At 45.2% G+C, this 11046-nt stretch overlaps 1 protein-coding gene across 7 annotated transcripts in view; it reads left to right on the top strand.

Moving 5' to 3' along the window:
• PARP6 (poly(ADP-ribose) polymerase family member 6) overlaps positions 1 to 11046 on the top strand; it is a 28003-nt gene that overhangs the window by 139 nt on the left and 16818 nt on the right. For 3 of the 7 annotated variants that reach the window (XR_014242189.1, XM_082383577.1, XM_082383574.1), the window contains exons 1-10: positions 3 to 400; positions 1235 to 1491; positions 3400 to 3601; positions 4254 to 4331; positions 5310 to 5404; positions 5858 to 5918; positions 6150 to 6240; positions 6693 to 6759; positions 9329 to 9478; positions 10686 to 10896. Coding sequence is in view for 6 of the 7 variants with exons in the window: in XM_082383577.1 (XP_082239703.1) it covers positions 3599 to 3601; positions 4254 to 4331; positions 5310 to 5404; positions 5858 to 5918; positions 6150 to 6240; positions 6693 to 6759; positions 9329 to 9478; positions 10686 to 10896 (756 nt within the window). In the remaining variant the exon portion in view is untranslated. Of the gene's footprint in view, positions 1 to 2; positions 401 to 1234; positions 1492 to 3399; positions 3602 to 4253; positions 4332 to 5309; positions 5405 to 5857; positions 5919 to 6149; positions 6241 to 6692; positions 6760 to 9328; positions 9479 to 10685; positions 10897 to 11046 lie in introns of those variants that run through there. The other 4 variants (XM_082383579.1, XM_082383578.1, XM_082383575.1 and 1 more) reach the window with 3 other exon arrangements.

Below are 11046 nucleotides of genomic sequence, written 5' to 3'. Positions count from 1 at the left end.
GTACTCACGAGGCCAGCCTGTGAGGCGGCCGCCACGGGGACGGGACGGGGCGGGCCGGCCGGGCCGCGGGAAGGGTGTGGGGCCCGCCCCGCCTCGGCCGGGGTGGATAAAGTGAGGAGCTTGCGCCGGGTGGCTCTGAGGGGCCCTCCTGGGCTTGACAGGCTTCGCTGAAGGCTGGGCGGCTGGCGACGCAGATCGGGCACAGAGCTTCTTCCCCGGAAGCAGGTGTTGGGTGTCTTTGGGGTCTCCGGAGGAAACCGGAGAAGAGCTTTTAATTGCTTCCCTAAAGGAGGCCTCAGGGCCTGTCCTGAGAGCGCGGTGGCAGCCAGTGTTCAGGGGCTCACGCCGGCCTCTGCCTCCGCCGGGTGTCCTGGATAGCGCTAGGCTGCGGGAATCGCAGGTCTGTGGCTTCTCCCCCGCACTCTTTGTTCCGTGGCCTAGGCTTTCTGAGAGGAGCGCTCACTGTAGAGCGGAGTAACCTGCTTGCCCAGTACCACAAAGCTGGGAGTCAAACCCAGAGTATAAACGTTGAGATCGGAGGCTTTGACTAGATGTAAAGTTGTCACACCGGAGAAGCGCCCTTGGGCCTAGGCCAGGACCTTTGTCATCCAGACTTGAGGCTTATTTACATTTGGCCTGTCCCCGTGCAAATTCTCCGTTAGCTGCCATCATCCAAAGCACTGAACGACAGACACCCTTCTCTGGGCATTCTTCACACAGTCTGTATTTGGCCTGGCCTTTCTTGAAAGGTTCCCTGCTTTACCTCATTTGGATAAGTTAGATAGGTCTTTCTTGCTTAATTCATTAACAGTTCCCTTAAGTGGTTGAAACCAAATCACAGGAAGAGTGGCTGTAATTAGAACCTGTCAGATGTGTGTGTAAGTCCCAATTCCACTTTACTCCTGACCCTAAGCAAGTAGCTTGACCTCCCTACACCTGATTATTCTATACATAACATGAAAGCTTTGAAATAGACCATCTTTCAGGCTTATTCCTCTTTAAAATGTCTGTGATTCCGTGAATTCCATAACTACCCACCCTTCCTCTTTTCCCACTCTTCACCATTTAAACCCATTCTCCATCTCTCCAGAGAAATGAGCCTTGAGATTAGAAGGTGGGAGTCCCTTTCACTGAAACAGCCTGGTTTGAAAAAGGTGGTCGTTTCTGAATTGTCTTTTCCCTGGCCAGGAAAAATTCCCTCTGAACTACCTTTTTCTCCTTGTGATAACAACAGAAGCCAAGCAGCAACAGCCCTTGGAGAGAGACTAAGTTTTCTTGACTTCCACAGTGACAGAGAGCTTGTGAAAGTTGGTACTTCTGGCCTACGCTGCCATCATCCTACCACCCAGCCCAAGACAGCCCAGGCTGGACGTTAGTGCCTCCCTCTTTATTCCTCTGTGATCATCCAGATCAGCACCTGACTGTTTATTTTCAAATCTCACAAACACAGCCGCCAGGTCTTCATATTCTGGTTCTCGGCTGCTCTTGAAGGTGAATGGAGTCTTGCTTTTTAAAATCATTTTTGTATAATTTTTGTCTATGTAGATGTGTTTAAGTTCTTGTATGTCTCTCCTCTTTGGCTTGCGTCTCCAGCAGACAGTTCATTCATTCATTCACTCATTCAATAAATGTGTGTTGAGGGGCTGACATTATAGACAATGAAAAGAGTCAAAGCCTCTACCACCATAGAGCTTACATTCTGGTGGGAGATAAATGCAATAAACAGACATTTTGTATGTCAGAGCGTGGTAGGTGCTGTGGAAAAAAAGCAAGGAAGGGGGATGGAGAGTGCCAGTATGTTGTGTGTTGGGGTTTTGCTGTTTTATATAGGATAGTCAAGGTGACCTTCAAGCAGAGATCTGAAAGGGTAGAGGAGTAAGCCATGTGGGTATCTGGTTGAAAAGCATTCCAAGAAGGGTGGCCAGCAGGGGCAAAGGCTGTGTGGTGGGAATATGCTTGATAATGTTTGAAGAACAGCAAGGAGACATTTATGGAGTCTTAGTGATAATCTTCCTTTTCACATTTAGAGTTAACTTTTTAAAGAGAGCCCTTACAAGAGTAGCCTCTGATTTTTTTTTCTTTTTATGAAAATTTCCAACTATACACAGAAGTAGAGAGTGTAAGAAACCGTTATGTACTCATCATTCAGCTTCATCAGTAATCAACATTTTGCCATGTTTATTTCTTCTCCCCCCCCTTCCCCCTTTTTGTGCTGGAGTTGTACTTTAAAGCAAATCTCAGATATCAGGCCATTTCACCTCTAAGAACTTCAGTTGCAGTTTCCTTTTGCATTTTTTTTTTCTGCATATTGTTTTTGATGGGTCAGTCAGCACTGCCAGCTGGAGGACTGCTGTGCTGTTTGCCCTGGCATTGTGCTTTATAACTCCATTCTGCGTCAGTTACCAGGTTTAAGTTGGTATCTGAGGAACAGACCACAGGCCCTTGGAGCACGCAAGGATTTAGAACAGTGGTTCTCAGAATAACTTGGAGGGCTTGTTAAAACAGATTACTAGACCTCTGGAGTTTCTAATTAGTAGGTCTCAGTAGGGGGTCTGAGACTTTACATTTTTAACAAGTTCCCAGGTGATATTGATGCTGTGCGTCCACAGACCTTACTCGAGAACCACTGATCTAGAAACCTAAGATTAAATAGAACCATATTAAAGACCAAGAACACCTCTGTGTAAGGTTGGAGTGGATGAAACTGAGATAAATGCAGAGCCAAGAAGGCCTAGGACAGTGGTTTTTAATCTTGTGAAAGGGGTAGGGGTTAGTGTTTTTCTGAGCATTTCTTAGGATCATTATTACATTATTTAGGGAGTAGGTTCCAGGAGGAATCCAGGGCATTATTTTGGCTGTGACAACTCAGACTGTGTCTACCAGAGAATGATCAGTGTTGTTGAGGACTTTTAAACTTAGCTATGATTATTATATAAAGGCTTTTATGGATACTGGTGTTAAATAAGAGATAATGACTCAAGTTGGAGAAGTAACTAGGGGTAAAGAGTCCAAAAAAAGAGTCTGCTTCTGATGGTGGTTGGCGCTATGAAGAATATTCTAAAATGAACTGACTAGACTGTGTAGCATAAGCATCCGGTCCTGCCGTCATCATTTTTGGCTTCAGGGGTTGATATAGCATTATGAGCTAGAGCAAGAACTTGCTTCAATCACAACTCTCCAGCTGGAGAACAATAGTGTCTTATGTTTGTATAGTGCTTTCACGGTTCATTATTTTTAAAGAACTGTGTGTACAGGTATGTGTACATGCATGCAAGTATGTCTCTGTGTGCAATTGTCTGTACATATGTATAATAGAAGTGTACCCATAAATGTGTGCTTGTGTATATGCCACCCAGTTATTAAGTGGTGATGAGATCAATTGTTGTCTACTTTCTACAGGACAGTGACTTGTTACCACCACAACAGCAGAGCCTGCCTTCCTCAGCAGATCTCCAGTCAGCCCCTGACATCTCCCCCTCCCCCCCTTGTCTCCCTTTGTGGCCTCCTAAATGCCCATCTCGTTGGCCTGGGTTCAACTGGTGGTATGGAGGGGTGCTGCCTAGCACTGACCTGGGAGTGTGTGTGACCCACTGACCCAATGGTGAGAACTGACTGCCCAGCTCTCCAACTGATCATCCAGGGGGTAGATGGAACAAAGTGCAGACCTCACCTTTTCCCGGTGTTTCCCCTCCCACCCTTTTGGTAAATAGAGTGGCTATTTGAAGTTAAAGGAAGGAGAAGGGGCATGGAAACAGTATTACTTGGTGTGTGTATAGGGAGTTTTCTTGGGAAGGAAGGGGAGAGTTAAATAAGGGTTAGAAAGGGAGTTATGAGACAAAAGAGCTAGGTATGCTTGAGAGCCACCTTGGGTAATGATCCAGAAGAGGTCAGCTTGTACTAGAACTTAGATATGCCTAGGAATCGACCTTGACATAGAAATCTTCCTCATGCCTCCCCCACTGGCTACCAGAGCCTCAATCATCATACCCGATACCTAAGAAGGCTAAAATTCCCTACTGCTTTCCTCCATGACACCAAGTCAGTGCTAGACCATGGATATGACCAGATTCAGGAAGAGACTGAGACGCTCCCAAAGGGTGAGAGGAAGGGAGCAAAGGGATTCGGGCCTCAGTTATTCTATCCCAAGGGACCTCCCATTCTTTGTGGAAACCTGTTTCCCATCCTAACCCCACTCTGTTCCGTGGGATAACAGGGACCCAACAAAGGGTTGTATCCTTACTTCTCATCACTAGGACATCAAAGGCCAGTTCTGGAATGATGATGATTCGGAGGGAGATAATGAATCAGAGGAATTTCTCTATGGAGTTCAGGTGAGATTACAGCCCCCAAAACCCATGTTGGATGGTCTAAATGTGTGCTTTCTCTGGATACATCAAGAGTGAAAGATTATTTTGGAGTAGAGATGAAGATACAACGTCAGTGTAATCTGAGGATTGTCTTGTCAGAGCTGATTTCATATCTTTGCTCTTGCCTGGAACTCATATCTTTCCCAGTGTAAACTACACCCTCTGTACATGGAGGTTACCCATATCAGGGGTCCCTGGTCCGCGGCCTGTTAGGAACTGGGCTGCACAGCAGGAGGTGAGCAGCAGGCCAGCGAAGCTTCATCTGCTCCCCGTCGCTCCCCATTGCCCGCATTACTGCCCGAACCATCCCCATTCCCGCCCCCACCCTCCACCCCCACCACCCCGGTCTGTGGAAAAATTGTCTTCCAGGAAGTGGGTCCATGGTGCTAGAAAGGTTGGGGACCGCTGACCCATATGTTCTTAGTTGGAAAACATTATTTTCTGGCTATTCCCTCACTAGCCAGCAGGGGTCGTTTCATTCATTAGGGTCAAATTTTTAAAAGATTATTCTACCAATGATTGTTTAATGCTATCACTGCCTAGGGCATGATCCTGAGCAGGAATGTTGGACTCTAGACAGAACCAACCTGAGTTAAATTCTGTACTCTTCAGCCTGTTCTAGTTCTTACAGAAGGGATCCCTAAGTGTCCTAGTCAGGGTTGAGAGAAGAAGCTGAGACTTAAGGATGTGAACTCCTTAAGCAAAGCCTGCCGTTGGTCTACTAAAACTTCCTAGAGTGGTGATGGAGGGAGACTTGTCTGTCAGCGAGACTTGTCTGGTGGCCCAGCTTGGGCCACCACCAAAAGCCCCTTCATATAAGCAGCTTTTGCTTGTATGTATTGCTGTAGTTTGAGATTCCTGTTCTGGATGTTTTTTCATGTTCTGTTTTTCATCTCTCTTCCCCTCTATCTTTCCCCTCCGCCATTTTTGCTGCTGACTCAGGGGAGCTGTGCAGCTGACTTATATCGACACCCACAGCTTGATGCAGACATTGAAGCAGTGAAGGAGATCTACAGTGAAAACTCTGTATCCATCAGGTGGGACTCTACTTCAGGGATGGCAGGGGACTCAGCCACTTCTTTCTGAGTTGTTAAAAGGGTAGAGGTCTTTTCTGTATGGTATGATGGGGGGGCGGGTGGTCTGTGGACCTTGATAAGTTTTGAGCTTAATGATGGTGGGAGTTGTTTAGAATACTTGAGGTTGGCTGACAGGAGTAAGTAGGAAAGTATAGCCTCTTTTCTTAGAAGTTCCCTCTTATCCTAGACTCCTCTAGGCTGATAGTTTCACCTTTGAGGTAAGAAGGGCTTCTGGCCTGGCAAAGGCCCAGATCATAAAAGTGGCTTCAGGCTGTAGCTAAGAACCTAAATACAGAGCTGCCTTCCACCCTTCCCTCTCCCTTATCCCCAGGCTCAGTTCTCCCTCCACCTCAGTCTCTGTTCCCTTCTTTCTCCCTTAATGAGTCTCACATGTGGTTGCCTGTATCTCTATAGAGAATATGGAACTATTGATGACATGGACATTGACCTCCACATCAACATCAGCTTCCTCGATGTAAGTGGTGCTAGTACCCGCCAACAACATGTCTAGTTGGGCTTGTGGATTTTGCCATGTAGGCCTGGAGTCTTGTTCCTGACTGCTGTATTTGAAGCACATATTATTCATACCTGCCTTTCCTAGATCATCAGCAGACAGTGCTGTGTGCATGTGTGTATCATATAGCGAAAACTTCAAGTCCATTCCTCTCTGTTGCTAAACTAGAAACTATTGACCTTACTCTTTTAGGAGGAAGTTTCTACAGCCTGGAAGGTCCTCCGGACAGAACCTATTGTGTTGCGGCTGCGATTTTCGCTCTCCCAGTACCTTGATGGACCGGGTAAAGGCAGTGACTTTGGGCATGTGGGTGCTCTGTGGTCTCATCCAAAGTCCTAAGTTAACTGAGGTAGAGAAAAACTAGGAACAAGGCCTGTTGGTGTAATCTGTAGGCCATTGGTAGGAGCTTTTCAGTCTCTTCTCATTGGTGTCTTCATACCCTGTTGCCTGATAGTCATGCCTTAAAGGCCTTCTTGGTTAATGAAATTGTATTCTCTAGTTCCCAGATATTATTTATTCCTCCCCTTCCCCTCAACTTCCAGTATAAGTTGAGGATATTTGAAATTGGTCAGACAGTTCCCAGAATCTACCCTCTGCCTCAGATATTTCCCTTGTCCATCATTATTGTTTAGAGTACCCTTAGAATCTGAGGAAGCTAATCCACTGAACTGGGGCTTTGGACTCCCAGGAGGATAGACATGTATACATAGTAGGAGCTTTCTCTTCTCTTTGCAGAACCATCAATTGAGGTTTTCCAGCCATCAAATAAGGAAGGATTTGGGCTGGGTCTTCAGTTGAAAAAGTAAGAACTTTGATCTTTCTGGTTATGAACGTTGAGGGAAAGAGAGATGGACATGTGGATGGACAGGCAGGCTCTTGAATGGAATGTTTCCTTCCAAAAGTGTATTTCTGAGATATGCCCAAGAAAGACTAAAATTAATTTGGGGAGCCAAATTTACGGTTAGGTAAGGGAGCTTGTGTTTCTGGGGTATCTGGCCTTGAGGCTTCCTGGAGGTGAGAAGTGAAGCTCATCAGTACTTAGCATTTAAGGAAAAGCGCAACCCTGGAATTAGAGTCATGCTCATCGCATTTCCTCAGAGTGGGGCTCTAGGATTTCAGACAGGTTTAATTTATTGAATGTGTTGAGCACCTTGCTAAGTATTTGGTATACAATACTGAGAGGTGAACTCAGTCAAGTTCCAAATAGAGTCCAGTGGATACATGTTCTAATACAAGTGAATATGTAAGATTTAGAAAGAACACAGAGGAAGGTGTAGGTGTAACTCAGTCTGGTGGCAGGTGGATGAATGAAAGATGAAAGGGAGATGATTACTGGTTTTCAAGGATGGATAAGAGTTGCCCATGTAGACAGTGGAGTAAATAACATTTGCGAGGGCACAGTCATGTGAAGCAGCATGTGTGTAGGAAGCGTCAAGTAGTTACGTATTGCTAGTAAAATGCAAGGGGAGAATGGTAGGAACTAAAGTTAAAGCCAGAGAAGCAGGAAGGAGTCCAAATCAGAGAGGATCTTGGGCTTTTGGGAGCATTGAAAGGTTTTCGGCAGAGAAAGGACATGGTCAGATTTAGTTTTAAAAAAACCATTCTGGTAGCACTGTGCAAAATAGGTAGGAGGGGTGAGATAAGAGACCAGAACTGTTTTAGTAGGAGACATTTGTAGAAGTCCATACATGAGATGATGAAAGCCTGAACCAAAGTACAACTGTAGGTAAGATTAGAGATGAGAGATAGACTAGGGAAATTTGCAGGGTTTAAAATCAATAAGACTTGAAGAATGATTTGGGTATGTTGTATATGATAAGAGCCAAGGAATAGTGGAATATTACTCTTAGGTTTCCAGCCTAGATGTCTGGGTAAATTTTAATACCACTCATTTATAAAGGGATTTGGAAGAGGAGCACGTTTGTGGGATGAGGACAGATAGTTAGTTCCATTTTAAACATGTTGTTTAAAGTTAACTTTAGGATATTCCAGTGGAGATGCTCAATACAGAGTTAGATATGTAGATTTGATACTTACAGGAGAGGTTCAGGTTGAAGTTATATAGCAGTGTATGGGTGAGACTTGCACCCAGTGTAGAATATGAGATTGCTAAAGGAGAGCATGATAGAACGAGAAGAAAATAAAATCAAGGGCAGAACACCCTTTAACCCAGACAAAATACCAGGAGTAGGTAGAGGAAGAAGAAACACTGAAGGTAGGTCAGAGAAATTGGAGAAGAATGGGAAGAGAATAGAGTCAGAGAAGGCAAGGAGGAGCATTTCTACAAGGAGAGCCAGATGCCAGAGAGGATGAGTAAGAGGAGAACTTAGGAGTTTCTGTTGGGTTTAGCATCACGGTGAGAGCAATTGTAGTGGAGTGGTGAAGGTAGAAACCAGAATACAGTAAGTATTCTGGAGAAGTGAGTGATTGGCAACAAAATAGAAACAATAAGTGTGGATTAAGAAATTTGGATGAGGATATAAGGGGAAGAGGGAGAGGTAGCTAGGCTGAGGTAAAGAAACTTCAAACTTTTTGTAGACTTCAGTAAAGGAACTGACAGGAGAGGGGGATGATTGACAGATCAAGGTCCCATGAGGGGCTGAGATCTAGAGGACAAATAGAGCAACCGATCCTTAATAGGAAGGTCACCTTGTCTCCAGAGAATGGAGGGATCAAGTAAGGGTAGAAATGGAAATAGATTCTGTAGTAGGGTTGCAAAATTATGGAAGATGATATCTCATGCCTTCAGTTTTCTCTATTGAGAAGAGAGATTATCAGTTGTAGGTGAAGTTAGGAGCTTAAAGAAGGTGATAAGGATTTAGAATAATGTAGAGTGATACTAGAGAGAACTGATCAAGGACAAGTGAAAGAACTGACAAGACTAGCTGAGGGCCCAGCCCAAGTTGGAAACCATAAATTTGGGGATGTAATGTTTTGCCTAACAATGTCAGTACCCTTCGCGTCCCTTGTCCTTTTCTTCACTATTCACAAGGCAGAGGGTGGTACTCACCACTTCTGTTCCACTTTCAGTATAGCTCTTCTTGGCAATAAATTGCCAGGTTCACAGCCTTTGAAGACTCACCTTTGAGATCTCCCTCTAAAGGCAAAAGCATCTAAGAATTTTTCTGGTCCATTAGACTAGGTAAGGGAGTGGGAATTTACCCACTAAGGTAAAGAGGTACTTTAGGACTGTGCATTTCCATGTTCTAAGATTATATCAGTGGGGTATTGAGACACACCTTCCCCTACAACAACTAGCTTTGCAGTCCCTGGGTCTGAATTTTAGATTAGTTGCCTTTCATAGTCCTATTTCTTGACCTGGGCTTCCCCTGCCTGAGCTTCTCTAAGCCTATTCCTCTTTAATTCTTTAGGATCCTGGGTATGTTTACATCCCAACAATGGAAACATCTCAGCAACGATTTCTTAAAGACCCAGCAGGAGAAGAGGCACAGCTGGTTCAAGGCAAGTGGTACCATCAAGAAGTTCCGAGCTGGCCTCAGCATCTTCTCCCCCATCCCCAAGTAAGTTTCTCCATGAGCTGATTATCTCTAATCACTGTAATCTTGTCTAAGCCTCCACCCCACTTTCTTGATTATGTAAATTATTCTATCCTCTTCCTAGGTCCTCTAAATTCTGTACCTTTAACTACTAATACCACCCACATGGTCCTGTCCCCCATGTGTCTTTACCCTTCTACTCCTGACCCAATAGTCATATCTCGTCCTTTATGTAAAACACAGTACCTAGTGCATGGTACGTGTTTGGAGAAATGTATGCTAATCTCTCCATCTTTACTTTCTTTGACCCTTATCCTTATTCCTTATCCTAAGGAGGCAGAGTCAGAGCCAATAGGCCCCAAGTCCTTGCTCTTATGGAAGGGCACATTGATTTATTACCTAGGTTCTGGAAATAAATATTGCTAAATTCTTTGATCCTAGGCGTACATTTATCCCCCCTGGTGCCTTCTGATCTTCCCAAAGGCAAATACAAACCTAGATTTGTAGTTTTCCAGGTGCCATTATTGACAGACAGACATTAGGCTCTTTGGGGTCCAACTATTTCTTGCCTAGTAGTTTAATCACACACACACACACACACACACACACACACACACACACACACACACACACACACACACACACACACACACACACACACACACACACACACACACACACACACACACACACACACACACACACACACACACACACACACACACACACACACACACACACACACACACACACACACACACACACACACACACACACACACACACACACACACACATCCTCTCCAGGGTATCATCCCTTACCTGGCCTAGATGCTGCAGAGAATGACCTAGGCTTTGCCTTTGCCTGCCCTTCATGTTCCAATCTGAAGAACACATAGATAATGACATAAAAATCAAACCAGTTATGTATTGATCTACTTGCTTGGACAGTTTGATCCAGTGGAACTTTCCTCAGATATGAGTTGCTCTTTGGCTTAGGTCATTTCATCTATTCTTATCTCCAGACCTCTTCTTTTTTTTTTTTTTTTTTCTTTCCGGTCATGCCACGCGACATGAGAGATCTTAGTTCCCCAACCAGGGATCAAACCCGCACCCCCTGCATTGGAAGTGCAGAGTCTTAACCACTGGACCCCCAGGGAAGTCCCTCCAGGCCTCTTCTAGAGCTCATACTGAATCCTCAGTCTCATCACTTCTCTTTGCTCTGTGTTCAGGTCTCCGAGTTTCCCTATCATACAGGACTCCATGCTGAAAGGCAAACTGGGTGTACCAGAGCTTCGAGTTGGACGCCTCATGAACCGTTCCATCTCCTGCACCATGAAGAACCCCAAAGTAGAGGTGTTTGGCTACCCTCCCAGCCCCCAGGCAGGTCTCCAGTGCCCCCAGCACGTGGGCCTCCCTCCCCCAGCATGGACCTCTTCTTTGGTACATGGCTGAGGAGGGTTTGACTCGGGTGTCAGAGGGTGGGAGGGGAAATGTGGGAATACAGTTTCTCAAAATGCGGTGGGGGTCTGGTTGTCCAGGCATCATAAACCAAACCTGGGCATGAATCATGAGTGAGTAGAATGAAACACA

This window comes from Balaenoptera borealis (assembly GCF_965194805.1).
Source record: "Balaenoptera borealis genome assembly, chromosome: 3".
Lineage (NCBI taxonomy): Eukaryota > Metazoa > Chordata > Mammalia > Artiodactyla > Balaenopteridae > Balaenoptera > Balaenoptera borealis.
This window is presented reverse-complemented; position numbering and strand designations above follow the sequence as displayed.